Raw genomic sequence first — 24,523 nt, forward strand, 5'->3', positions numbered from 1 at the left:
GGATTTTTAATTGGTATATTAAGAGGTATGGTTTTTTAAAATAAGCACAGTATGCTATGTTCTGGAGTCATGGGACTGTAGCTGCCGAAATATGCCTAATATTCAGCATTTCATGCATTATTATTCCATCTGGACCTGTTACCATTTGAAATAGCTGCCTTGACTATTATTGTCACTGATGTTGCCAACTAATTCAAATGTTAGGGACTATGTTCTAGATGCATAATACAAATACTTGAGATTCAGTTTATTTGATACATTAGTTCTACATACTTATTTCAATGTTTGCTTTACAGCACCCTGATTAAGGAATAACCCCAGCATCATAGCTACCAATATATAAATGAATAAGTCATTTCATATACATTTGGGCGGCCTTGGCTCCAAGTTCACAATCTCATCTTCAATAAGCAAAGCACTTAAGTCCAGGATTTACCAGCACAGGTTCCTAATGCAGATTAAAGCCTAATCTTAAATCTCTGGCACTCTGGATTTTCTGAGATCCTGGTTTGTTTGAACACCCCTGCTCTATGGAGTTTTTAAGACTGGTCCTCTGGAAATGGATAAATATTTTAATGGGGAAAACAAATATGCTGACTCTTTATTTCATCCTACTAAAGAATCCACACAATCAGAAAGCTTTGAGGTCTTGACAAACATTTTTGTTACACTGAGCCAGAGTCAAAATGATGTTTTAATCAGTTCAAACGGCATGTGATTTTCTAAGGTGGAAACTTGAGATGAGACGTCCACTGATTAGGATACATAATAGGACCTAGCTTTCACATACATGTTCCAAAGTAGGGGTGGTCTCAGAGTGGCCTTCAACCTACTATGAGAAGCCCTCTACAAACAATCAGTTCAGAGCAAGAGCAATCTGTTCTTCCTGTGGCAGCCAGCTTGCTGGGGAAGGAGAAAGAGGGAGGAGGAGGCGGCCCTACCAATCACATTCTGCCTCCCCACCACCAGCATGTGGACCAAAACAGAGGATAGACCTCAACAGAACATGGTTGGTCACCCGTGTTCTTAAGTAACTATGGAAAGGAGACGAGGAACATGGCAAAATGTGGAAGCAAGAATCCTCATCAATACTTTAGGGAAGTCTGTCCTCAACCAAAAGTCTTGACCCCAGAGTGAAGAACAAAATAAAACGATCACCTCTCTAGTATTCCATACTAGAAAGGAATACTGAGTAGAAGACAAAGGAGACCCTCAATCAAATGACAAAGCACATGCATCTCAATAGAATCTGGGTTTGGCACCTGCCTAAATCTGAACTGAATGAGGGAATCAGATCCAGATACTCCTGTAGTATTAACTGTATGTGTCTGGAAATCCAGACATCTAAATATTTAAATTGGTGCTTTATTAAGGATACTTAATAAAATGGTGCTAAAAAGAGACACAATCCTACCCCAATTGGTGGAATATATACAGAGCATATACCAAACACGTACTAAAATTAATTATTTTCTAACAAATTCGGGGATAATAATATATAGGTCAAAGAATATACCGTAGTAACTCAATGTAGTATCCAAAAATAAGTTATACTCGCTTAGCACACATTGATTATTCCTAGAATTAGGACTTCATAGTCCTCTGGAGCTGTACTTGGTGTCTTTAACCTCAGCCAGGAAAAATAGTGCCTAATATCAACTGCACAAAATATCTAGGCAGGGTTGCACAATTGTTGCTGCTTTGTGGTAAAGTGGAGTTTCATGGCCATTTGAGCTCTTCCAACAATGCAACATTTGTCTGAATATGCTTTATTTTATGGGTTGGACTCCTGTGGCAGAAAGCAAAGATGGCAGTAACTATAGTTTTAAATGTTCAGGAGACTGAAGCTTGCTTCACAACTTCCAGTAACACAACTGTACAAGGAACACAACACTGCTTTGTAATTTAAAGTTTTATGTAGATCCAAATTACTCTAGCAAAATTTAAGCGACACACACACCCTTGTCATAATTACCTTACTGAAGGGATGGGAAACTTTTGGCCCTACAGATGGTGTTGGACCCAAACTTCCAAAATTCTTCACCTTTTTAGTCACACTAGCAGGAGCAGAATGGTGTTAGAATCCAAGAACATCTGGAGGGCCCAAAGTTCCCCAGCCCCGCCTTAGAGAGATGTGTATAAGTGGCGGCTCCAGGATTTGGGCCCCTCTAACACAAGGCATTCTTATGAACCCTCAACCTGGAAACAACGTGAAACACTAGGCTGGGGAAGTAGTGCAGTTAGGTCATTTCAGACTCTGGTTGTATAGCGCGTGCACACAGGTGATGTATATTAATTCAAAATGTGATAAGTCTGTCCTGATTCATTTAGAGGCTCTCCTGCTGATTCTTCTGTGTGGGACTCTTGACTTCTACTACAAAGGCCTCCCTTAAAGGCACTACTGCAAGCAAATGCTAAGGTGTAGTGATGGTCACTGATGTCTTAAAGTGGGATTAGACAAATTAAATAATTAGAATTTCTGGATGTGATAGATAAACAGAACCTTCAGATTAAAACGCAGTATGCAACCAAATCTCAGTTACTAGAGAGGCAATGGTGTGGGAGGCCTAATGCTTTCATGCCCTGGTCATGGCTTCCTGAAAACATCTGGCTGTATCAGACAGACCTTAGGTCTAATCCAGCAAGGCTCTTACGTTTCAGAAATAAGAATCTTATCCTTTACCTCTACAAAATCAAATAAAATTATATCCTCAGATTGCCTTCCTTCAAATCTCTATAAAATATTCTTAGAAGTAGCTCTGTATATGCTATGGGTAACCAGCACTTAAGAAAGGCTGGTCCTACAGGAGGCAGTAAGGCAAAGTTCATGAATTTATTCATCAGCTTCCCTGTACATTGAACAAAATTACATAATCACACTTTAAAAGGCCATTTACACACTTGTGGAGGAGCCCAACGTAATAATGAAATTATACAATAAAATACACTAACAGATAATGATCAAATGAAGCTTCTGAAATTTCCCCCCTTCTGTTTCTAGAAAGGAAAAGCAATACATTTCTTGGAATAAAATAAACAATAGTGAAGTTACATCCATGAGGATGTCTGCAGTGCACACACACACACATCCAGGAACTAGACAGTGCAACAAGATTTTATGTCTTTATTTGAAAATTAAACAAAAATACAATGCTTTAGTACAAAATTGAGCTTTGTTTACCTGACTGAACGATACATCATGAAATCAATTGTTGTACACCTAGGAAATTTACCAATAGAACTTTCTTCCACTGGCGTATACACCTTGATTTGCCGCATATGAGTGTCTCTTCCATTTTGGTGATTGGCTAACACAGCAATCTGAATCATAAAAGTGCGGATAGGTTTCTTATGAGTATCTGTTAAGGCTACGTGAATCCAACCACTGGGTTCCACTAATTCAAGTTGCTGGAGAAGAAAAGAAGAATAAAAAGGTAGAAATGGAATCAGATTAAATTATCACTTAGCATAAGCAATCAATTATTCAGTACAAAAGGAAGCGGATTGAAGTGGAAAATGAGAGTTGAGCATACATGATCCCACAGTCGTCTCACATTTGCTACATACACAGTCCAGCACGGACCTTGAGAAGGAAAAGGAAGGGCTGTAATGCTTTCTTTAGGCATCTGCAAAATGCCACTTCTACATCTTAACAAGGAAGATACATACAGTGGAACTTCGGGTTACGTATCGCCCTCCTTTACAAACACTTCGGGTAACAAGCTCCGCTAACCCGGAAGTAGGTCTCCTGGTAGTGAACTTTGCCCCGGGATGCAAGTGGAAGTCGTGCAGTGGCAGCGGGAGGCCCCATTAGCGAAAGCGCGCCTCAGGTTAAGAACAGTTTCGGGTTAAGAACAGACATCCGGAACGAATTAAGTTCGTAACCGGAGGTACCACTGTAGTTCTGCCAAAGGTAAAAATGTTCATGGGGCAGGAGCTACCAACGCTGCAAAGTTACTGGCATGTAAGGAAATATGTATGCTAGACTTTTGTGAAGCATTTTTCTATCTTCTTAGCAAAGGTTGTCCCCTCCCCCCCCCCGCCATGCTGCACATCTTAAGTTTTTCTATTTTGACGGTTTGTGAAATTTCATGTCGCTGGTGCAGTTAGCATATAAATCAGAATTTAGTGCTATGTGCATGAGTGGGAATGGACCTAAGCGAAGCCCTGAGCTTGTGTACTTGCACCTTCTCCCTCTCTCTCAGCCAGGAGGGCTTCTGCTGCATTTAGTTTCACTTTCCATGAACAAATTCCGGTCAGTTTCAAAATGAGCCAGCTTCAAACCATGGGTAATTAAAACTGGCTTGTTTAACTAACCTGAGGTTGTTTTAAACCACCGTCTATGGTTCATACATGATGAGAAAGCAAGGATTCATAGAAAGTAAAACTAAACACTGCAGAATCCTTCTCCTGGCCATTATGAGAGGAGGAGAGGAAGGAGTGCCAGAGCCAGAGCTTTTCTCAGACTCAGTCCAACTGATACATTTAGCAATAAACCATGGTTTAGTTGTTATGTGCAGACAGGTTCACTGCCATGTACAAAACCATGAAGATTAATATCTCACAACAAGTTTAATTTCACGACCTGCAAAATTTAGACTCCTGTTATCTTATTCCAACCATCCATTCCTGACATACTGCAACATGGATATGACAATGTACACAGTTTAACTGTATTAGAAGAGCACTGTCAGAATGTGGTGTGGCGTACAGAACAAAGGGCAGAATCAAAACTTAGATTACTGGTTTCAGATATGAAACAGCTATTCCTTTATTTTTGGATTTACAAAATGAGATCAGATATTTAATAAGCGAGGATAGAAATAAATGATTTTAAAAAAGTAATTAGATTTTTAGCATTTAAATTGGATTTCTTTTTTAAAATCATATTAATTGCCCTTTTAAAACCCAAATGTTACAGTATTATAACAACATTATTAGGTCAAACAAAATGCCAAAAAGTTGTGAGCAACATGGTTGTTTATAATTTCTGTGTGCTTTTGTTTAAAACTGAGAGCCGGGTTCAAATCCCTACTCAGACACTGAGTAACTTTGGGCTATTCATCCCTCAGCCTACTACAACAAAGGGTTATTGTGAGGGGTTTTGTTAAAATTAGTAAGCAAGGGGGGACTATGTATTTTACTTTATGCTCCTTGGGAGGAAAGAACGGCTATAACCACAATAATAAAATAAAGTAAACATCCAGCTAATCCATTTTTTTAAGTGTTTATCGTGATATAGTTTACCAAATGATATGAACAAAAAGTTCTCTGGGTGGTTCACAAATAAAACTTGCAAAAATAAATTCTTAACAGAATGAATACACACACACACACACACACACTTCAAGTATGTCACTTCTAAACGCTGGGCTGAAAAGCCCTCTCAGTAGGCAATGATTTCTAGTAATTTATTGATGCACCATATCTTGGCACTCAAACAAAAAATACCCCCGCCTGCCCCCCCTGGTGAGTTTGCTGCACTTCCCTGAAGTGCACGTGCCTCCTCGTAATAGTTTTAAAGAAAGAATAACTTATCCTGAATTTTGCAGTCTCTGCCCCATGGCTCCCATGTACCACAACATAACTACAAGGAATAGGTTTCAGCAGTGTCAGAGCCACCCTGGGTCCCAGCTCACAAGAGACCAAAGTCCAGTCCAAGTTATATACAAAAGGTTTTATTGAAGATCATTGTCGTCATTACATCCAAACTCCGTGGCTCCACATCTGTTACCCTTAGATGTTAGAAGTCCCCTCTGAGTCCGTCCCTCCCCTGCACCAATTTAAGAGGCTTGTGCTGCTCCACCTTTTCCTCTCCTTCCTTTTCCGCAGGGTCTTCCTGCCCCCCTGTGTTCCCTCTTTCCGGGACTCCCCAGAGGCTGAGTCTTCTCCTGCCTGCTGCCCCCTCCTTCGTGCTTTAGCACCAGGCTCCTCCCCAGAGCTCTCCCCACTTCCGCGCGCCTCCACATTTGAACTTGGCGCGCGTACGTTGCTCCTGACCTTCCTTTCAACAGCCACACTGCTCCCGGTACTGCTTTCCGCCCCTTCCGGCAGGACGTCTTGCCCCGATCTCCTTCCCCCCTCTGCTCCTTGTTCTGTTCCTCCCGACACACTGGTAACTCCACCCTCTTCACTCCGTTCCGGTGGAGAAGCAGGTCTCGATCTCCAACTCCCACTGGCGGTTCCCCCTACGTTCCCCTGCTCCTGACTGCTTCCCCCTTGGGCTCCCCTTGGCTTGACCAGGGGGGCTCCCTTTTGGGAATCCTCCGATTCACTGGACGGACTCATGGACCATCTCGGGTCATTGTCGTCCTCTTCCTCGTCAGGCTGGAATCCTTCTCCCTCACTCTCGGTCTCCTCCCTCCTCTGCGCCTCTCTCCCTGAACCCCTGACATCCATCCCCCCCTCGAAGCCCCCCCTTCCCCCCTCCCCCCCATCGGGTGCGGGTTGTGGGAACTGCAGCTCCTCGGAGGTAGATGCAGGATACAGTTCGGCTACGTCCATGACCTCTGCTGGCAGCTCGGTGTACGTGTGTTCGAATTCGGGTTCTTCACCCAAAATGTTCGCAGTTCCCTCTTCCATTGCTACTTCGTCTGGTGCTGCCGTCCAAGGCCCCTTCAGCCATTTCTTGCGCCAGGCTTCCTCTGGTTGCTCATCCCACCAATAAGAGGGCTCTGTGTCCACCCCCGAACACGATCCCCTGGGCGAGTTTGAGTTCGGTGTTCTTTCCTCGGCTGAAGAAAAGCCGTGGAAAGTGCTGCCTGAACATGTGGGGGTAAAGAGCCAGTCATCGAAGTACTCGGCTGGCATGGGTCTATGTGGGAAAAGGGCATGGAACTCGTCCTTTAAAAGAGGTTCGTCTAAAGCGTAGTCCGGCACCCACCCACTGGCACTGACTGGTGCACCCTCTCTGACTAGAAAGTATTCTATTCCCTCTTCCCCCCATCTCGAGTCCAGGATCTCTGTGACCTCGTTGAGTGGTTCGACCCTAGGCGATCCCTCCCTCCTAGGTGACTCTGTGCGTGGCTGCGGTACTGTTTCAGACTCCTGAAACCTGTGCGGGGCCTTGTAGGGAGTGAGCACCGACCTATGAAAAACCGGGTGGACTCTGGAACCTTCGGGGAGGGCCAGTCGAAAAGCCACGGGGTTGATCTTAGCCTCCACCTGGTATGGTCCTAGCTGCCTGTGCCCTAGCTTCTTCTTGGCCAACGACTTGGTTGGCATCGCCTGGGCCGCTAACCACACCCAGTCCCCCACCTGGATGTCCTCTCCCACTCTTCTGCCTTTGTCTGCCTGCACCTTATATGCTTGTTTAGCTAGCTCCAAATGTCTCCGCAGCTCCTCGTGCACCTCTTGTAGTTCTGCAGCGAACTGGTCGGCCTCTTGCGGCTCCCCCTCTCTTGGTGCTACGAACCCCGGGAAGGTCCTGGGATGACGTCCATTGTTCGCGAAGAACGGCGTCACCCCCGTCGACGCATGCTTCGTGTTGTTGTAGGCAAACTCCGCCATCGGTAGGTAGTCCACCCAAGCTGTGGGTCGCTGATTTGCATAACATCTCAGGTACTGCTGCATGATCGCGTTGACCCTCTCGGCCTGGCCGTTGGTTTGTGGATGTCTTGCCGACGCTAGGTTGATCTTGACGCGCAGGATACCTAGGAGCTTCTGCCAAAAATTGGAAATAAACTGGCGCCCCCTGTCGGACAGGATGGCCCGCGGCAGCCCATGCGCCCGGAACACGTGGTCGATGAAGAGCTTGGCGGTCTGTTCCGCCGTCGCCACCTTCGCGCAGGGAATGAAGTGCGCCATCTTGGTGAACAAGTCCACCACCACCAGTACCGCCGTCTTGCCTCTGGAACTGGGCAGGTCAGTGACGAAGTCCAGCGCCACCCTCTCCCACGGTTGCTGTGGTGTTTCCAGTGGTTCCAGCAAGCCCGCCGGCTTCTGGTGTACTGGCTTGGACCTCTGACAAGTGTCACATCTGGCGACGTACTCCGCTACTTCTCCTCGCATCTGGGGCCACCAAAAGTCCCTGGCCACCAGTTCTATTGTCTTCTCCCTGCCGAAATGGCCCGCACTGGGAGCGTCGTGCAACTGCTGCAGAACCTTTGCTCGGAGCTCGTCGCTCGGCACGTAGAGGGCACCCTTGTGAGTTAACAGTCCGTCGCGTAACTGGAACTCATCGTCTCTCAGCGAACCCCTACGCAGCTCCTCTATTTTGGATTGTGCAAACTGATCTACCTGCAACGCGCGTCGCACTGCGTCCAGGTCGACAGCGATGGCAGCGCACGCCCACGCCTGCGGTGCAAAAATGTGCCTGGCTGCTATTGGCGCCGCTTCCTCAAGATATTGCGGTTTCCTGGAGAGCGCATCGGCTATAACGTTGGAGTCCCCTGGGACGTACTCTATCCTGAAGTCGAAATCCGCGAAGAACTCTGCCCAGCGCATGTGTCTTTGGCTCTGGAGTTTCGCCGTGCGCCAATACTCTAAATTCTTGTGATCCGTGCGGACCTGCACTGTGTGCTTGGCTCCAATGAGGAAATGTCGCCACGCTTTGAACGCTGCGTGAATGGCTAACAGCTCCCTGTCCCATATGGTGTAGTTTTGCTCCGCTTTGCTGAGCTTTCTGGAGTAAAAGGCACCGGGTCTCCAGTTTCCATGTGGATCTTCTTGCAGGAGTACGGCTCCAACCGCTCTGTCTGACGCGTCGGTCTCAACTCGTATGGGCTTGCCTGGATTCACGTGCAGCAGCTGCTCCTCGGAGGCGAAAAGGCTTTTAAGCTTCTGAAAAGAGCGCTCCGCCTGTTCCGTCCACACGAACCTCTTTTTCTTGGAACTGAGAGTGTCCGTGATCGCTGCCGTCTCCTTTGCAAAACCTCTGATGAATTTGCGGTAGAAGTTGGCGAAGCCGATGAATCTTTGGACTTCCTTCCGATTGCGAGGGCTCTTCCAGTCCAACACCGCGCGGACCTTGGCGCTGTCCATGGCCAGCCCCTTGTCGGACAGCTTGTAGCCTAGGAAATCCACGTCCGTCACATCAAACTGGCACTTCTCTAACTTGGCGTAGAGCTTGTTCTCCCGTAGTCTCTGCAGGACTTCCTTTACGTCCTTCTCATGGGCCTCCTCCGTTTCCGAAAAGATCAGGATGTCGTCGAGGAAACACACGCATTTCTTGTATAGAAGTCCCGCTAGCACGTGATGCATAAATGCTTGAAAGACGTGAGATCCATTTTGGAGACCAAATGGCATCACTCTGTATTCGTACGTGCCCAGAGGCGTGAACATGGCCGTCTTCCACTCATCGCCCTCCCGGATGCGTATGAGGTTATACGCTCCACGCAGATCCAATTTGGTGAAGATCTTCCCCTTCCTTACGGTTGCCAGGAGATCATCTATCTTGGGCATGGGGAAGGCCTTGGGTTTGGTCTTACTGTTTATGAATCGATAGTCCACAATGAGTCTTTTTTGGGGCGTGTCCTTTTTCTTTACAAAGAAAACAGGACTGCCCCCCACCGCTTTCGATTCTCGGATGAATCCGCGCTTCAAATTGTGCTCTATGAACTCCCTGAGTTCTTGCATCTCGTCCTCAGACATGGAATACAGCTTTGCAGTCGGCAACTGCGCCCCTGGCACCAGGTCGATGGCACAATCATAAGGCCTGTGGGGCGGCAACTGGTCAGCTTCCTTCTCGCAGAAAACCTCCAGGAACCCCTCGTACTTGCGGGGTACTGCCTGCACCATGCCAAGTTGCAACTGCTGCTCAGCTCCCTCCTCCTGGCTGGACTGGATGCAATGTTGAGCACAGTACGATGAGCAAAAGGTGATCTGCCGTTGGTACCACGCTACAGCAGGACTGTGTCTCTCCAGCCAACTCATGCCTAATACTATAGGCGTGTCTGAAAGGCGGGTGACATTGAAGCTGATGACTTCTCGATGATTTCCAATCCTCATCACCATGGGAGGCGTCTGTTGCACAACTTGTCCTCCTAGCAATTTCCTGCCATCCACCGTGACTACGTTCAGAGGTGTTGTCGCTGGCAGAAGCGCTATGCGATGCTGCTTGACAAAGTGCGTCCCCACAAAATCTGCGTTGCTCCCAGAATCAATCGTGATGGGGACTTCCAGGGTGGTTCCATTCGGCAACTGAAGTGTTGCAGTGAGCTGCACCGCTGGCTTGGGTGGTAACGGGTCTGTGCGTTGCAAAAGCGCTGGGGACTGCTCTACAGATTCGCCTGGCTGAGCCCCAGCAGCTCTGCTTCCAGCCAGGCACTGTCGTTTCCCTGAGGTTGCTCTGCTTGCATCATTTCTGCTGCAACAGTTGCTAAAACTGCAGTGTGTTTCTGCAGCCTCTGGGGACACCCTTTCGCCATGTGCTGTGCACTGTCGCAAATGTAACACTTCCTGGTCCCTCTAGGAGGCTGTGCCTTTACTGCACCGGAAGCTGGGGCTCTGGCTGTTGCTTGAGCCTTAGCACCACCAAGTTCCATGGGCTCCTCCCCCTGCCTTCCCAGTGGCGAAGGATGTGACTGACTGAACTCCCTGGGGATGAAAGAAGACGTCCTCGCTGGTAGACGCACCTGACGTTCTTCCTCAGTGTGCCAAGGACGTCCCTCGTGCCTTATCCCAATCGCCAAAGCCCTCTGCACAAGCTCCTCCAGGGTCTGGGGTCTGTCTCCCCTGGCAAGTTCATCCTTAATGGGACCGCTGAGCCCCTCCCAGAACAAATCCCTCACAGGTGCACAATCCTTCTCCCAGCTTAGCGCAGTCAGTAAAGCAAAAAATCTGGAATGGTACTGACGCACAGTGGCTTTGCCTTGCCGCAATCCAAAAATTTCCCTGCGTGCAAGATCCACATCTACAGTTGACTGGAAGCAGGCATCCATTGCTTTAATGAATTCATCTGCATCGCGGCGGGCAGGGCCATCTTCACGCCACAAATTGCGCAACCAGTCTCTGGCCGGCCCATGCAAGTGAGAAACAATAAACCCCACTTTCTCCTCCTCATCTTTAAAGTCATGACGAAGCAAGTGCAATGCATACAAAACGTCTGCTCTGAAACTGGGGTAGTGCTTCAGGTTCCCATCGAAGTGGGTGACTAGTCTGCCCCCCCTCCGTCCAAGTCCAATCCCTTCTGATCTGGACCCTGGGAACCCTTCCCTGCTTGCACGTTCCCACCTGGTTTGCAGGTCCTGGCAGCGCTTCTCCACTTCGTCATGCTTCTTCTGAGACGCAAGGACTGCAGCAGTGAGTTCGGAAACTGTAGTTCGCAGAGCTGTCAACTGCTCCTCCGCACTCATGGCTGTCACCGTTCGTGAGCTTTGCAAAAAAAAATTTTGCGTTCTTTGGAGGGGACTTACTGTCAGAGCCACCCTGGGTCCCAGCTCACAAGAGACCAAAGTCCAGTCCAAGTTATATACAAAAGGTTTTATTGAAGATCATTGTCGTCATTACATCCAAACTCCGTGGCTCCACATCTGTTACCCTTAGATGTTAGAAGTCCCCTCTGAGTCCGTCCCTCCCCTGCACCAATTTAAGAGGCTTGTGCTGCTCCACCTTTTCCTCTCCTTCCTTTTCCGCAGGGTCTTCCTGCCCCCCTGTGTTCCCTCTTTCCGGGACTCCCCAGAGGCTGAGTCTTCTCCTGCCTGCTGCCCCCTCCTTCGTGCTTTAGCACCAGGCTCCTCCCCAGAGCTCTCCCCACTTCCGCGCGCCTCCACATTTGAACTTGGCGCGCGTACGTTGCTCCTGACCTTCCTTTCAACAGCCACACTGCTCCCGGTACTGCTTTCCGCCCCTTCCGGCAGGACGTCTTGCCCCGATCTCCTTCCCCCCTCTGCTCCTTGTTCTGTTCCTCCCGACACACTGGTAACTCCACCCTCTTCACTCCGTTCCGGTGGAGAAGCAGGTCTCGATCTCCAACTCCCACTGGCGGTTCCCCCTACGTTCCCCTGCTCCTGACTGCTTCCCCCTTGGGCTCCCCTTGGCTTGACCAGGGGGGCTCCCTTTTGGGAATCCTCCGATTCACTGGACGGACTCATGGACCATCTCGGGTCATTGTCGTCCTCTTCCTCGTCAGGCTGGAATCCTTCTCCCTCACTCTCGGTCTCCTCCCTCCTCTGCGCCTCTCTCCCTGAACCCCTGACAAGCAGGCTGCTGTGCAATTCCAAAACTGGAACTGTCAACACATGAAGTAGCAGATTTTGGGCGCCTGCCATCTCTTCGCTTAAGACAGAAGAGAACAAGTTAATAGCAATGATGCACCGGTTCCAGCTAGAAAGTGAAGCGTATCCAAGAGAAACTTCAGAAATTCCAAGTGAGTCAAAAGGAGGGACACCACAAGAGAAGCTTTACAAGAAATGCAGAAGGAACTCCAGTCAAAGAGCTCACTGTGGAGAGGCCGACTCGCTTGCCCTCGTGAAGCAACGACCACCTAGGGAGGTGACGGTGTGGCCACCATCCGTTACCTCCTGTAAATGGTCAAGACGTGGCTTACTTCAGTCCATTAGGTCAGAAGAGCTTTCTATTCACTCAAGAAGCTAAAACAGACATTCCTGGAGAGTCTACAGGAAGACAGTCCGGTTCCAAATAAATGCCAAATATGAAGGAAAAAAAATATTTCAACAACAATTTTTGTAGAAGGAAACATATAGAAAAGGAAAGACCATCAAGATGGTGGAAATGACGAAATGCCATGGCAGGGAATCCTTGAACCCAGTCCAATGAAGGCTCAGAGGAACAGTCTCTGCACCACACACAACCTCTTTCCTGCAGGATTAAACAAAATTGTGGACACCAACAGGTGTAGAAAAGATCACAATTTTGTATTTTGCCATGCGCTCACATAGTTGGAAGCAACTGTGCGCTGTCCATTTAGCAAAAGTGACATGCGCGATATGGCCTTCAGAGACGTATTGAAGGAAACAATAGGTGAATGTGTCTTTTTCCTATTTTAAAAAATAAATCTTATTTGACAGTGATCAGTAAACACAACAAAACTACAACCCACCTAGCCACCCACAAACATAATATTTTATTTGTGTGTGTTTCAATACATAATAGGTACTAGGTAACAGAAGTATGAAAAGTTACTTGAACCAAAGTACAGTGGTACCTTGGGTTAAGTACTTAATTCGTTCCGGAGGACCGTTCTTAACCTGAAACTGTTCTTAACCTGAAGCGCTACTTTAGCTAATGGGGCCTCCTGCTGCTGCCGCACTGCCTTAAGCAAAGTTCTTAACCCGAGGTAATATTTCTGGGTTAGCAGAGTCTGTAATCTGAAGCGTATGTAACCCGAGGTACCACTGTAATAGGTAAGCTGATGTGAATGAATGAAGGAGAGGCTTGTCTCTTCAGCAGTGGAAGCTGCTGCACTGAATGAACACAATAGAAACATGACTATACAGTCATGTAGTACCTCTCCTTCCATCACACACATCTGAATTCTACTTAGAGTGTATTGTAAATTTATGACAGGTCTACCACACTGTCAAATGCTATCACTGTGACAAATGCTACCCGTTCCTTGTTTCTGTCTGCTTCATTTATCCATTGTCGCTGACAAAATGGGGAAACATTTAATCTGTTTCCACTAACAAATCTTAATTCACTACTTGCATCACTTTGAAAATGGATCAATGGCTTGGAACTGAAGCAGGGTAAGGAAATAATGGCGCATGGCCATAGTAATCTCACTGAAACAGAGCTTGGGACTTTTCTTTAAAGGAAAGGTGGGATATAAATGTTTTAAATAAAAAGAAAGAGGATACTTCTTGCTAGAGCTTTGCATGCAGAAAAGTCAACTGGACTACTGAGAAACTGTGTGGGACACTATAAAAGTCTGGAATCTCCTACTGACTTGTCTTCTGTCATCAGTAACTTTTGTATGTGCAAAGGGGGGAATTTTAAAGGTCCTTGGGCCCTCTTAAAATTTTAGAGCCCTGAAGAGTTCTAACTGAAAGTTGACCTCATTAGATTTATAAGAAAGCAAAAAAGACGTCACTTGGAGGTTATCCACAGTAGGAAAAGAACTGCAAGTTTCAGACATTCATACATGGCCACAAATAAAAGAAGGTTCAATCAAATGCATCATGACTTGCACAACCCTTACTTTGGGTTTGTCATTTACTAGGACTAGCACTGCAATAAACATTCCTTGACTATAGAAAAACAGCAACACAGACCAATGCTAGCTAATTCATGACACACTTTGCACATAAAACGGTAAAGATTTATCTGCTTGTGGAATATTCTTAAAGATAATTGTCATGGCAATGTACAAGAAACAGAATTTGGACATCTACAGCATACCTGCTGTCTGTTTGTGGTACTTCAGATGTCTTGTAGATGTCTTGCTCAGATGCACAGACTGAGCTATGTGGCATTGGTCATATCTGATATAACTCAGAGCAAACTTAAACCAGCACCCAAGCCTCAAGTGAGGATTGCTGCTGAAAAGCTTATTCCCTGTCTGCTCTGGTTTAAAAAGAACAATACACTTGCCTGAGTATAAATGGAGAAGGTGCTTTGCTAAGGTCCCCAGTCTCTGTGACATACATAAGCAAGCTTAAACTGGAGCTACTTATGCAGTATAATTCAACTATAGGCTATTTAAAATAGTACATCTTGCAGGGCGCACTTCAGGGCCCTCACAAAGCAGTTATGAAATAGTTTTCTTGAAATCTCAGCATCACGATCAGGCAGCTCAATACACATCTTCTTTGGAGTGTGAAAAATGACCACATAGTACTGAATGCACTGGCTTAGGATGGGATCAACATATGCCCAGGAGGTGAAAGCACAAAAAGCAATTGGCTAAGCATTAGACAATACCTCATACAGTGACTTAACTTATTTACACTGCAAATGATACAACTCTGTACATGATTGCCACATTGGATTGGTTTAAGAATGACAACACGTCCAGTCTACTGGTTATATGCTCTTTTAGCCAAGGTTTGCAGACAAGCTCTTTCCCTAAGGACAAAAGAATTATCTAAACAAGCATTTTTGATAGCTTACAGATTTCCTAACCTAGTACATTAGGCTTCAGTTTATGGGTCTCACTCTTAACTAAAGTGGGTTGCAGCAGTAGCATCATTCCTTTTTTGACATAAAAGCGGGGGGCGGGCAGAAAGGGATAGACTAGGTGCAAAGGGACAGAGAACTGCTTCTTGGGCAAAAGAGGGCATTCTGGTAGGTGTGATATTTTGATCACAGGGTCCAAAATTTCCTCTTCTGCAGTCAGCTCAAAAAATCAAAAGTGGTTCCCAGCATCGTGGGTTGAGGTTATAGGTAAATCCCAGAAGCATGCTCACAGTACGTATTGCTCATCTTCTCTTTACTACTTTTTGAAATTGACAAGTAGCAAACCAGGACAGTTTTTCTCTATTTGCTTTACACAGGTTACACATTAACAAACTGCAACTGATGTCACTGTGGTTACATCAATGCAAGCCACTTGGCACACTAACACAGATGCGTCTATCTACAGAACTGGGATGCTTTTATGATAACACTGCTTAGACTGCAAGCAGCCTCCACTTGGTTTCCCCCCATTCCCCCTCTCAGTGTGGCCCCCACCTCACATTCCAGGCCTTCCCCAAGCGTCTCCCAACCCTCAGGACAGGCTTTTTGTGGCATGCAAAAGGCTGCAATGAGAAGGAAGGAGCAGAGAAATGCCCTTGGGCAAGTGCTCTTCCACAAATGCTGCATTGGATACAATTCACAGTGTTTTGTTTTGCCATAGTGAGAAGTTTTTTAATAAAAAAAGAAAAAAAGTGCATGCCAAAATGTTGAGGGGAAAAATAATTAGTTATTTCCTAGCAGTGGTTTTGGGTTTTGTTTTGTTTTTTGCACCATATCCCCATACAGACACATGACTGTTGGAAAATAATTTTGCTTCACTTCAACTCTCTGCTAATTCAATTTGTCCTGTTTTTATCGTATATAATGGAAAGAGACTATGAACGTGCAAAAAGAAAGTTCATAATTTACTTTGAAAATTGTTTGTTATGTCTAGACAGATTTCCTGAGCATGAATAAAATGAGTAATCTATATATAAAAAAAATAAGCAAAGCAATGGAATTAAAGTAATTTTGCATCTGCACAACTGAACAGAAATATGCTAAAGGGCTACAGAATATAAGAAGACCAAGAATGCCACACTGGACCAGTATCTTACATCCTTTGTACGGTTTGCATCATACAAGCTTCCAATTTGATGTTAGTGTTAGTTAGAAGAACAACAACAGGATACACTACTGAGGTGCGCTGCTCACTCAGACATCTCTGGTATTCAAACGAAGGTAAGAAAAACATATCAAGCAAGCTGCACACTAAATGCTCAGCAGAGGTGCTGCCAGAATTTGACTTTCACTCAGTTCACTTGTGTGCCTCAAGAGGAAATGTAATCAGACAAACCCTTGGGTTATTCTCGCCTCCACATCAGATCCTGGACCACAGATTTTAAGGGTTGGGGAGGCAGGATGCTCCATTATAGTTTTCCTATTCCAGATCTTTTCCCAGACAAGTGAACCAAGGAAAAAGTATTCAGCTTTACTAGTAGAGAATGAGGAAGTGGGAGACTCCCGGGCTGGCGCCTCCGGCAATGGCGGAATTCCTCTGATTGGGAGGAATTAGCCCCGTGGAAATCAGGGTCTGGCCGCCACGGCGAAGGCGGAGACCCACTAAAAATCACAGGCGGGAGAAGCCTGTAAACGTGGGATTCGGCTGGCACCTTTTGCGCCTCCCCTACTCGCAGGGAAACCCAGTTTCAGGGATCTGGAGCAATGTGGGGTGAGTGGCGTGGTGCTTCGAATTGACTGCTTCTTTCACGGAGTGAAGCCGCATTGCTGTTGTCGGAGAGCGCAGACTTTTTCCTGTGGACAATTTGATTTTAAACAACTACCCGTGAGTAGAACGGAAAATTGGATTTTTAAACGTCTTAATTTGGCACCGAAACGGGGAGGTTTCAAACAGGAAGTCCAGTGCAGGAGTGAGTGAAGAAAGTTAAATTACCACCACTCTGAACCTGGAAACGGGCTGCTAGTAAGACTGACGTTTTGGGAAAGTTCATTGACTGTGAATAAAACGTTTGTTGACAGCTAGTTAAATAAGAGAAATACATTGCTTCCATTGTCTCCTTCTGCGTTTAAAAAGGAGTAAAAGTAACTGAAAATTGAAACTAATTTTATTGCTTGAACTGTGCTTAAAAGGATTGATACAAATAGAAATTGTTTCCCTCTAGAGGGAGCCTTTGAAACTGTTACAAAAGTTGAGCTAGGGGATTCTCCAGCTGCAAGATAAAAAACGTGAGAACCAGGGATTGACCTTGGATCGGTTAAGAATGTCGACAGAAGAAGCCTTAGTGATTGCACTATGTAAGATAAGTGATTCATTGGAACAGCTCCACAAGAAGACGGATGTGATGACTATTAAAATTGATAACTTGGGACAAAAAGTGAACATCTATACAGAAATTATTCAGGAATCGATACAGGAACCTACTTTGACATGGCAAACTGTGGAGAAGGCGAGGGAGAAAGTTGTTGTCGTTGAACCTAAAATAATACAAGTGGAGAGGGAGAGAGCCCCAGCCTTGCAGAGGCAATTTGATGACTATAAGTTGTTGCCTTCTACGATTGAATTTAGAGAAAGTCAGATTTTGAGGATTGGAGCCCTGCTTGGACTGGAGAAGGAAAGTTGGACAGATCACCTCATGCAGGGACTTACTGACCTTTGGGACCTGGGTCAGGAGGAGATTGGAGTTGTGGGGACCTTCAGATTTGGAGGGATTTTGAAACACGTCCTGAAATATCTTTTGGATTTTAGTTTTAACTACGGAGATTTGGCTGACCTGTCGAGAAGGAATAAAAACATTGCTAGGTCGGAGCTTCCCCGAGATCTACTCTTCAGTATCAAAGGCAGGAAATTAAGAACAAGATCAGCAGAAGACAAAGTAAACTGCATGTATAAATATGAAGAAGACCTGCAGAAGGGACTTGGAAAAGAGTTAAGAGCCTCAGACAGAAGATCACCAGGTTGATGGACTACATGGAATTGACGGAAATGAGTGGCAGAATCCAAGACCAGGGAAAAGAGACGGTGGAAGAAGATTGGAAAAAGTTTAAAGTCTATTTATAGAAATACTGTAAAATTAATGAGTGTCAGAAAAATGTTGGAATGAAATGATATGGCTTTAGTAGAAATGTTATAAGGAGTTAAGCATAAATAAGTATTATAGTATTAATGGAAAATAAGGTTAAAATAAGTTAAGATAATTATATGACAGAAAATAGAGAAAGATGGAAAGGAATTGCTGAAACAATTAATAGAAGTGGAACACAAAAAGGGAGGTTAGAGGAGATCGATGAAACAAGGGAATGAAAGATAAGGCATTGAAATGGTATGATGTATGTTTTTAAATTGTTTTTGCTTTGTTTCGTTTAGTCTAATGTGTTAATGTTGCGTTGTGTATTGTTTATATATGGTATTGTATTGTTTTTTTCTTTCTTTTGCTTCTTCTTTTTTTTTCTTTTTCTTTTTTGTAAGGTTTAAAAGTAATAAATATTATTTTTTTTAAAAAGAGAATGAGGAAGTGGACTGCAATAAAAAACCATGTGGCAAATTTGATGGTCAACTCTGCCAGTGGGGGGGGGGGTCACTTTTCAGGGAATAAAAACACAGGTTTCAAGAGCTAATATCAGTATTTGAGTAATGCTGTGATATATATAAAGTTTTGTGGTACCAGTTGTGCAGCAATCATTTGCGGGGGGTGGCAGCAGAACTCTTATTACAGCAATACATTCAAATGAATTTGTTTATTTCAACTGCATTTTAAAGATGGTGCAACAAGCATATTAACTATGCTACAGCTTCATGCAACAATCACCCTCACTAGTTCTTGCTGACTTCGGGGGTTGCATGATTTAAATAATGGCAGATAAATGTTTTTGCAGTGCAGTACAACTGGCCATCACGTACAAACAAAGGCAAGCAAGCCATATTTCAAAAAATGAAGATACATTATATATTCCAAGCAGTACCCTCTCCCCCCAAAAAAACCTTTTCCAGTGCTTGCAGCTTTTGCATTTGTGACTATCTACATCCCCCCCCCTTTCATTTATGGTTTACCTGAGAGGTAAGTTACAAACTGCCAATGCATCGCTTGAACTCTGCAAATCAGCTATCAAAATTATGATAAAGATGCTGAAAACTCTGTGTGTTGGGGGTGGGAATTAATTAAAAAGCAAAACAGAAAAAAGCAAGCATCAATGGGAGCTTTTTATCTTGGAAACGATGTGCACATTGCAGCTGACCAAATATGGAATACAGCTGATCTAAACATTCTAACACTACAAGTATCTGCGCAATCATTTTGTTGTTAAGGTATCATCCAGCCAAGGTATACTTCATCTAAAATGAAATCCAAGTTTAAGATCTTCAATGGTTATATGTCAATATTTAAAGCTATCATTTCCCCTGCTACCACACACATATACATGCAAACACTCCTTCAATATTTTTTTCTTTCAAGGCAGAAAAAAACTAATACAGGATAGAAGAGCATCTGGTTTTGTGTGTGTGTGTGTGTGTGTGTTTGACGCAACACTTATTTACTTTATCCAGCTCCCTCACCACCGTTGGTTTCTTTTCTTTTTTGATGTAGTAATGATCATCTGCGAAATACATCTAGTGAGCCTACCAAAGCAAACTGAACAATATTCGCTACAACCTTTAAAACACAAGGGCCAAAAAAAACCTCTCAGTACACTCTCCAATATTCCAAAGAGAACTTTGAAGGGGGGAAAATGTGTGTGAACAGCAGACATTGATGTTCACACAAGCACACTGCATACAACTCAGCAGGCGGTATTTCTGTTTTTATTGGATTAAGCCCTGGCACAATGGAGTTTCAATGCCATAACTGCTTATTTCACTGTGTGCCAGCCTTGAAAACAGGTAAAGAGAAAATAAAGCCAGGCACATAAAAGAGAGAAAGCTGCGCCCCATCTATTTTTTTTAAGAGAGAGTCACAAAATAGAACGTTCTTAATTCTTCATTTCAAACTATATAATTTATAACCATGACACGAATAGGGAAGAAGCACAAAGGAGAAAATACAGAAACATAACTTTCCCAAGGTTCAGTTTGCAAGGACCTCACACAAAGTTTTTTTGTTGGTTTTCTTTTGCTTGCGACTCTTGCTAGAAACAGTATTATTTGCTAAAAATGCAAAAGCTGCCAAAAGCTATGGTCCATCTAAAGCAAACATGTTTAAGATGGAAACGGAGAGCCAGCACTGAAGAAAGGCAGAATAGAGTATACAAAATTTCTGTAAGGTTTTAGATGAGGTTGTTCTGTGCTGTTGCAAAGCTGAGCAAGTGTAACTGTAAACAGATTGTGTTCACAGATTGAGGATTTGAATTATATAAAATACATGAAGACAGTAAGAAAAGTAATCACATTTCAAGCTTTCTAATTAAACTACTTCCACCCCCCCTTCCCCGTCAAGTTATTGGGAATTCAACGCTAGTCTTGGTTCACATGCTAGAACAATGGGAAAATTTTCCGAATGGTTGAACGCTAACCCTGACAAGTGTGGAGAGCCAACTACAATACATTATATGGTAGCATAACCTGCCACCCACGATGCTGAGAGAACAGCTTTCAAACACATGCACTGAGCTGTAAAACCACAAAATCCCTTATTACATATTGTCTCTCTTACTTTAGGTGAAACATACCATCATTTCCCCCTCATTACAAATCTAAGGGACTTTTTTTTTTTTTTAAGCCACCATCTGTAAGCTAGCTTTCCAGTCAACTAAACTATCATTTTAGATATCAGGTGCAATTTTGATCATTGCTTTTTAAAAGAAGACAATCATCTTTTTGTGGCTTATAATGAATCCAAGCATGTCATCTTTTGAGCTTCTCGGAACTTATTTTTACAGCTATATTTTATTTAAAAATAGTTGTCTCCTGCTGTTCTTTTCCAAACCAAAGCAGTTTCTTTCCATGTGACATTTCACATCATTTAAGAAGACAAAATTATGTACTGGAGACTGTATTTTTGAGTACTTCTTTCTCAGAGGAAATAATGCATTATGCTTTTCCCCATCCCCCATTTTTTTATAGTTTAAATAAAATCTTCTCATCACTGCTGTAACAGATTTAAAAGATGGACCACAATGACATTTTATGTTTTAAAAACAGGAGCAGTCCATTTGCTGCAGTTGCTTTCTACCAGGACACAATGCTGATAGATTCACAGGAACATGCTCTTGAATATCCAGATGTACTGTTCTGTATATTGGCTCACTAATGCAAAAATCAGACATCACTACAGAATGACAAACATACTCCACCCTCATTACAACACAGTGTGGTTGCAAGCCAAACATTCTTGCCTTTTCATCAGGAAAGTAGGAGTTTACAACAAAAGCAAGGAAAATAGACAAATGGAGACATGGAGAAGTATGTATACTAGCTAATTTAACAACTGCTTGGAAATCTAGCTCTAAGTGAAAAAACCAAGTTTTTTAGATTTTTTTTTAACACACACATGCCTATCAAAACAGCAAAACTCATTGAAATATTTAGCATGCTCACATTCAGTACATGATTTTCCAACCCTCTCCAATGACTGAATCATAGCATTCCAAGGTTCTTAGAGGATATTCCAATTTCTTATGGAATTTCTTCACTTAGAATTTTGTTGGCAGGGGAAATTTTGTTTGCAAGTGTTTCTATTATATAGTGACAGGGTCAGTTAGTCCAGCAACCTATTGGCCATTCTGCCCAATAGCTTAGCGGATTGTTTGGTGGACCACATCCAGAACCCACAACAAAATGCAGCTCCCCTTATAGATTGGAGGCTGTCCAGAGATATTGCTAATAATTCTGACCACAAGAACTAGCAATGAGCTCGCACCATGCTGAACCTGGAAGTGACCGCAAAGTCACAAAAGGGAATGGAACACGGTGGGGCAGAACAAGGTGTTTGCAGGCTTTTCCAAAAGGGTGTTCCAATTATATGCGATTTAACATAAGCATGTGGTGCCTCGGAACATAATCCCCATGTAACTGGAGAGTTGCCTGTATTTCTTTTGTATTGTAGACTATGAGCATGAACCATAAAGGACCTCTCATGTACACCTAAAAAAGTCCAATCCATTATTAAGCTTGGGAATTTTACATTGTAAACCATCAGGATTGCAACGATGTGATTTGGGGCTATATTGGCACAGAAAATACTTTGGTTGCCCTGTATGATGACCTCTGTCAGGAGAGAGACAGAGGAAATGTGTTCCTGTTAATTCTTCTCAACCTGTCAGTGGCTATCAATAGCATTGTCCATGGCATCCTTCTGGAGCAGCTGTCTGAGTTAGTGGTGGGTGGCACTGCTTTACAGTGGTTCCAGTCCTGCTTGGATGGTCATTTCCAGAGGGTGATGCTTGGGGAGTGCTCTTTTGGCCCTGTGGAGCCTTCAATATGGGGTTCCTCAGGGTTCCGTTTTATCCCCAATGCTGTTTAACATCTACATAAAACTGCTCAGTGGGGTTATCTGGAGCTTTGGAGTATGTTTTCAATAATGCTGATGACACACAGCTCTACTACTTCTTTACATCTGCAGGTGTGGCAGTGGATGTGCTGGACTGCTGTCTTGCCTCGGTAGTGAACTGGATGAGAGCCAACAATCCAGAGAAGACTGATTATTCGTTATTATTATTATTATTTATTAAATTTGTATACTGCCCTTCATCCAAAGATCACAGGGCGGTTCACAACATAAAAATACAAAATGAGAACACAAAATACATAATAAAAAACAAACAAAACAATAACACCCCTCCCACAAACACATTTCAATCAGCCAAAGGCTTGGTTATAGAGAAATGCTTTCTCCTGAAGCCTAAAGCTATGTATGTAGTGAAGGTGTCTTGTGAGGCTGCCTGGGGAGAGTATTCTATAAACAGGGAGCCACTGCAGAAAACGCCAACTCTCATGTTGCCCCCCTCCAGACTGCTCATGGAGGAGGCACATGAAGAAGAGCATCAGATGATGATCACAGGATCCGGGTTGTTTCAAATGGGGAGAGGCAAACTGAGGCACGCTTAGTGGGAGGTTCCCTAGACAGGATGGATGGAAGGTCACCTGCTCCTGATGGGGTCACACACACTCTGAAGGAGCAGGTACGTAGCTTGGGTGTACTCCTGGATCCATTGCTGTTGCATCTAGACAGGGATAGCTTAACTTCTTTTGTCAATGCTCTGGTAACCTCTAGATTAGATTACTGCAGTGAGTTATACATGGGGCTGTGAAACGTTATTTGAGGTGCTGCCTCTGAAGACAATTTGGAAACTTCAGCTGGTGCAGAATTTGGATGCTGGATTTGACCTATAAAGCTTAAATGGCTCAGGACCACAGTACCTCAAGGACTGCCTCTCCCCATATGAACTGACCTGGACCCTTTTAAATGTGTGTGTTGCAAGGAGAGGATTATTGGTTTTTGTTGTTGTTATGGTTATTGTTGTTGCTGCTGCTTCTGCTGTTATGATAGACATTATGTGTTTTCATTTTGTACTTTTATGCTGTAAGCCACCCTGTGATCTTTGGCTAAAGGGAGGTATATAACTTAAATAAATAAATGAATAATAGTAACAACTTTCCAAAACAGCTTGTTATTTAACATGGAGAAGGGAGTAGCAATGTTGTTATTATAAAAGTAGATGTCAAAAGCCACCTGGGCACATTTAATTAGTTGCTGTTCTTTGGAACCATCCCTATGCATCATGTATGTACACTTTCATTTTTACAGGAATTATGTATTCCACAGTGCTCCCCCCACCCCTGGGAATGTAGCCATGATTGAAAGCAGCCTTCCCCAACCTGCTGCCCTGAAGATGTTATGGACTACAACCTCCATCATCCCTGACAAATGGCCATGCTGGCTTGGGTTGCTGGCAGCGGAAGAATCAAGTGTCCAAATAGACACTTGTCACTCAACAAACAGGCAGCATTAAAATTATTCACAAATTCTAATGCAATAAAACAATAGTCTATACACATGGAAAAGTCCTCATGGTGTGATCATTGACTAACAGCCACCATCCAGTTTAGAGAAGCTGCTCATCTGCTTATGAAGCAGCAAATATTCCAGGGTGATAAATAGGGTAGCAACATGTCCTTCTGGCTATCACATCTTCCAAGGCTGGGGAAAGCATGCCATGGTGCTATTTCTATTTTTTGATGTTACTGATGGTAAACTGAGATCTGTTTTCTGAGCTTCAGTGATGTTTTATTGTGAGTCTATTGAATTATTGTAACCTGCCTAGATATCTTCAGGTCAACAGAAGGTTATAAATACCTCAAATAAATAAATATCCAGCCACCTGCTTGAGCAAACAGGTCCTGCTTTTGGACTTCCCATGCTGATTGACCACTGCGAGAACAGAGGGGCTATGGCGGCTCCAGCAAGCTCCTCTTAAGTTCTCCTTGTCCTTTAACACTACCATATACTAGCTG

The 24,523-nt window shown here is 44.2% G+C and overlaps 1 protein-coding gene across 3 annotated transcripts in view; it reads right to left on the reverse strand.

Annotated features, from left to right (window-relative positions):
* ANAPC10 (anaphase promoting complex subunit 10) overlaps nt 1-24,523 on the reverse strand; it is a 134,842-nt gene that overhangs the window by 97,250 nt on the left and 13,069 nt on the right. The window contains exon 5 of one of the 3 annotated variants that reach the window (XM_079989515.1): nt 3,111-3,408. The exons of the other annotated variants lie outside the window; for them this stretch is intronic. Coding sequence (XP_079845641.1) covers nt 3,178-3,408 — 231 coding nt within the window. The 3' untranslated portion in view covers nt 3,111-3,177. Of the gene's footprint in view, nt 1-3,110; nt 3,409-24,523 lie in introns of those variants that run through there. 3 annotated transcript variants of the gene reach the window in all.

The sequence above is a fragment of the Podarcis cretensis genome, assembly GCF_951804945.1.
Source record: "Podarcis cretensis genome assembly, chromosome: 9".
In the NCBI taxonomy this organism is placed as follows: domain Eukaryota; kingdom Metazoa; phylum Chordata; class Lepidosauria; order Squamata; family Lacertidae; genus Podarcis; species Podarcis cretensis.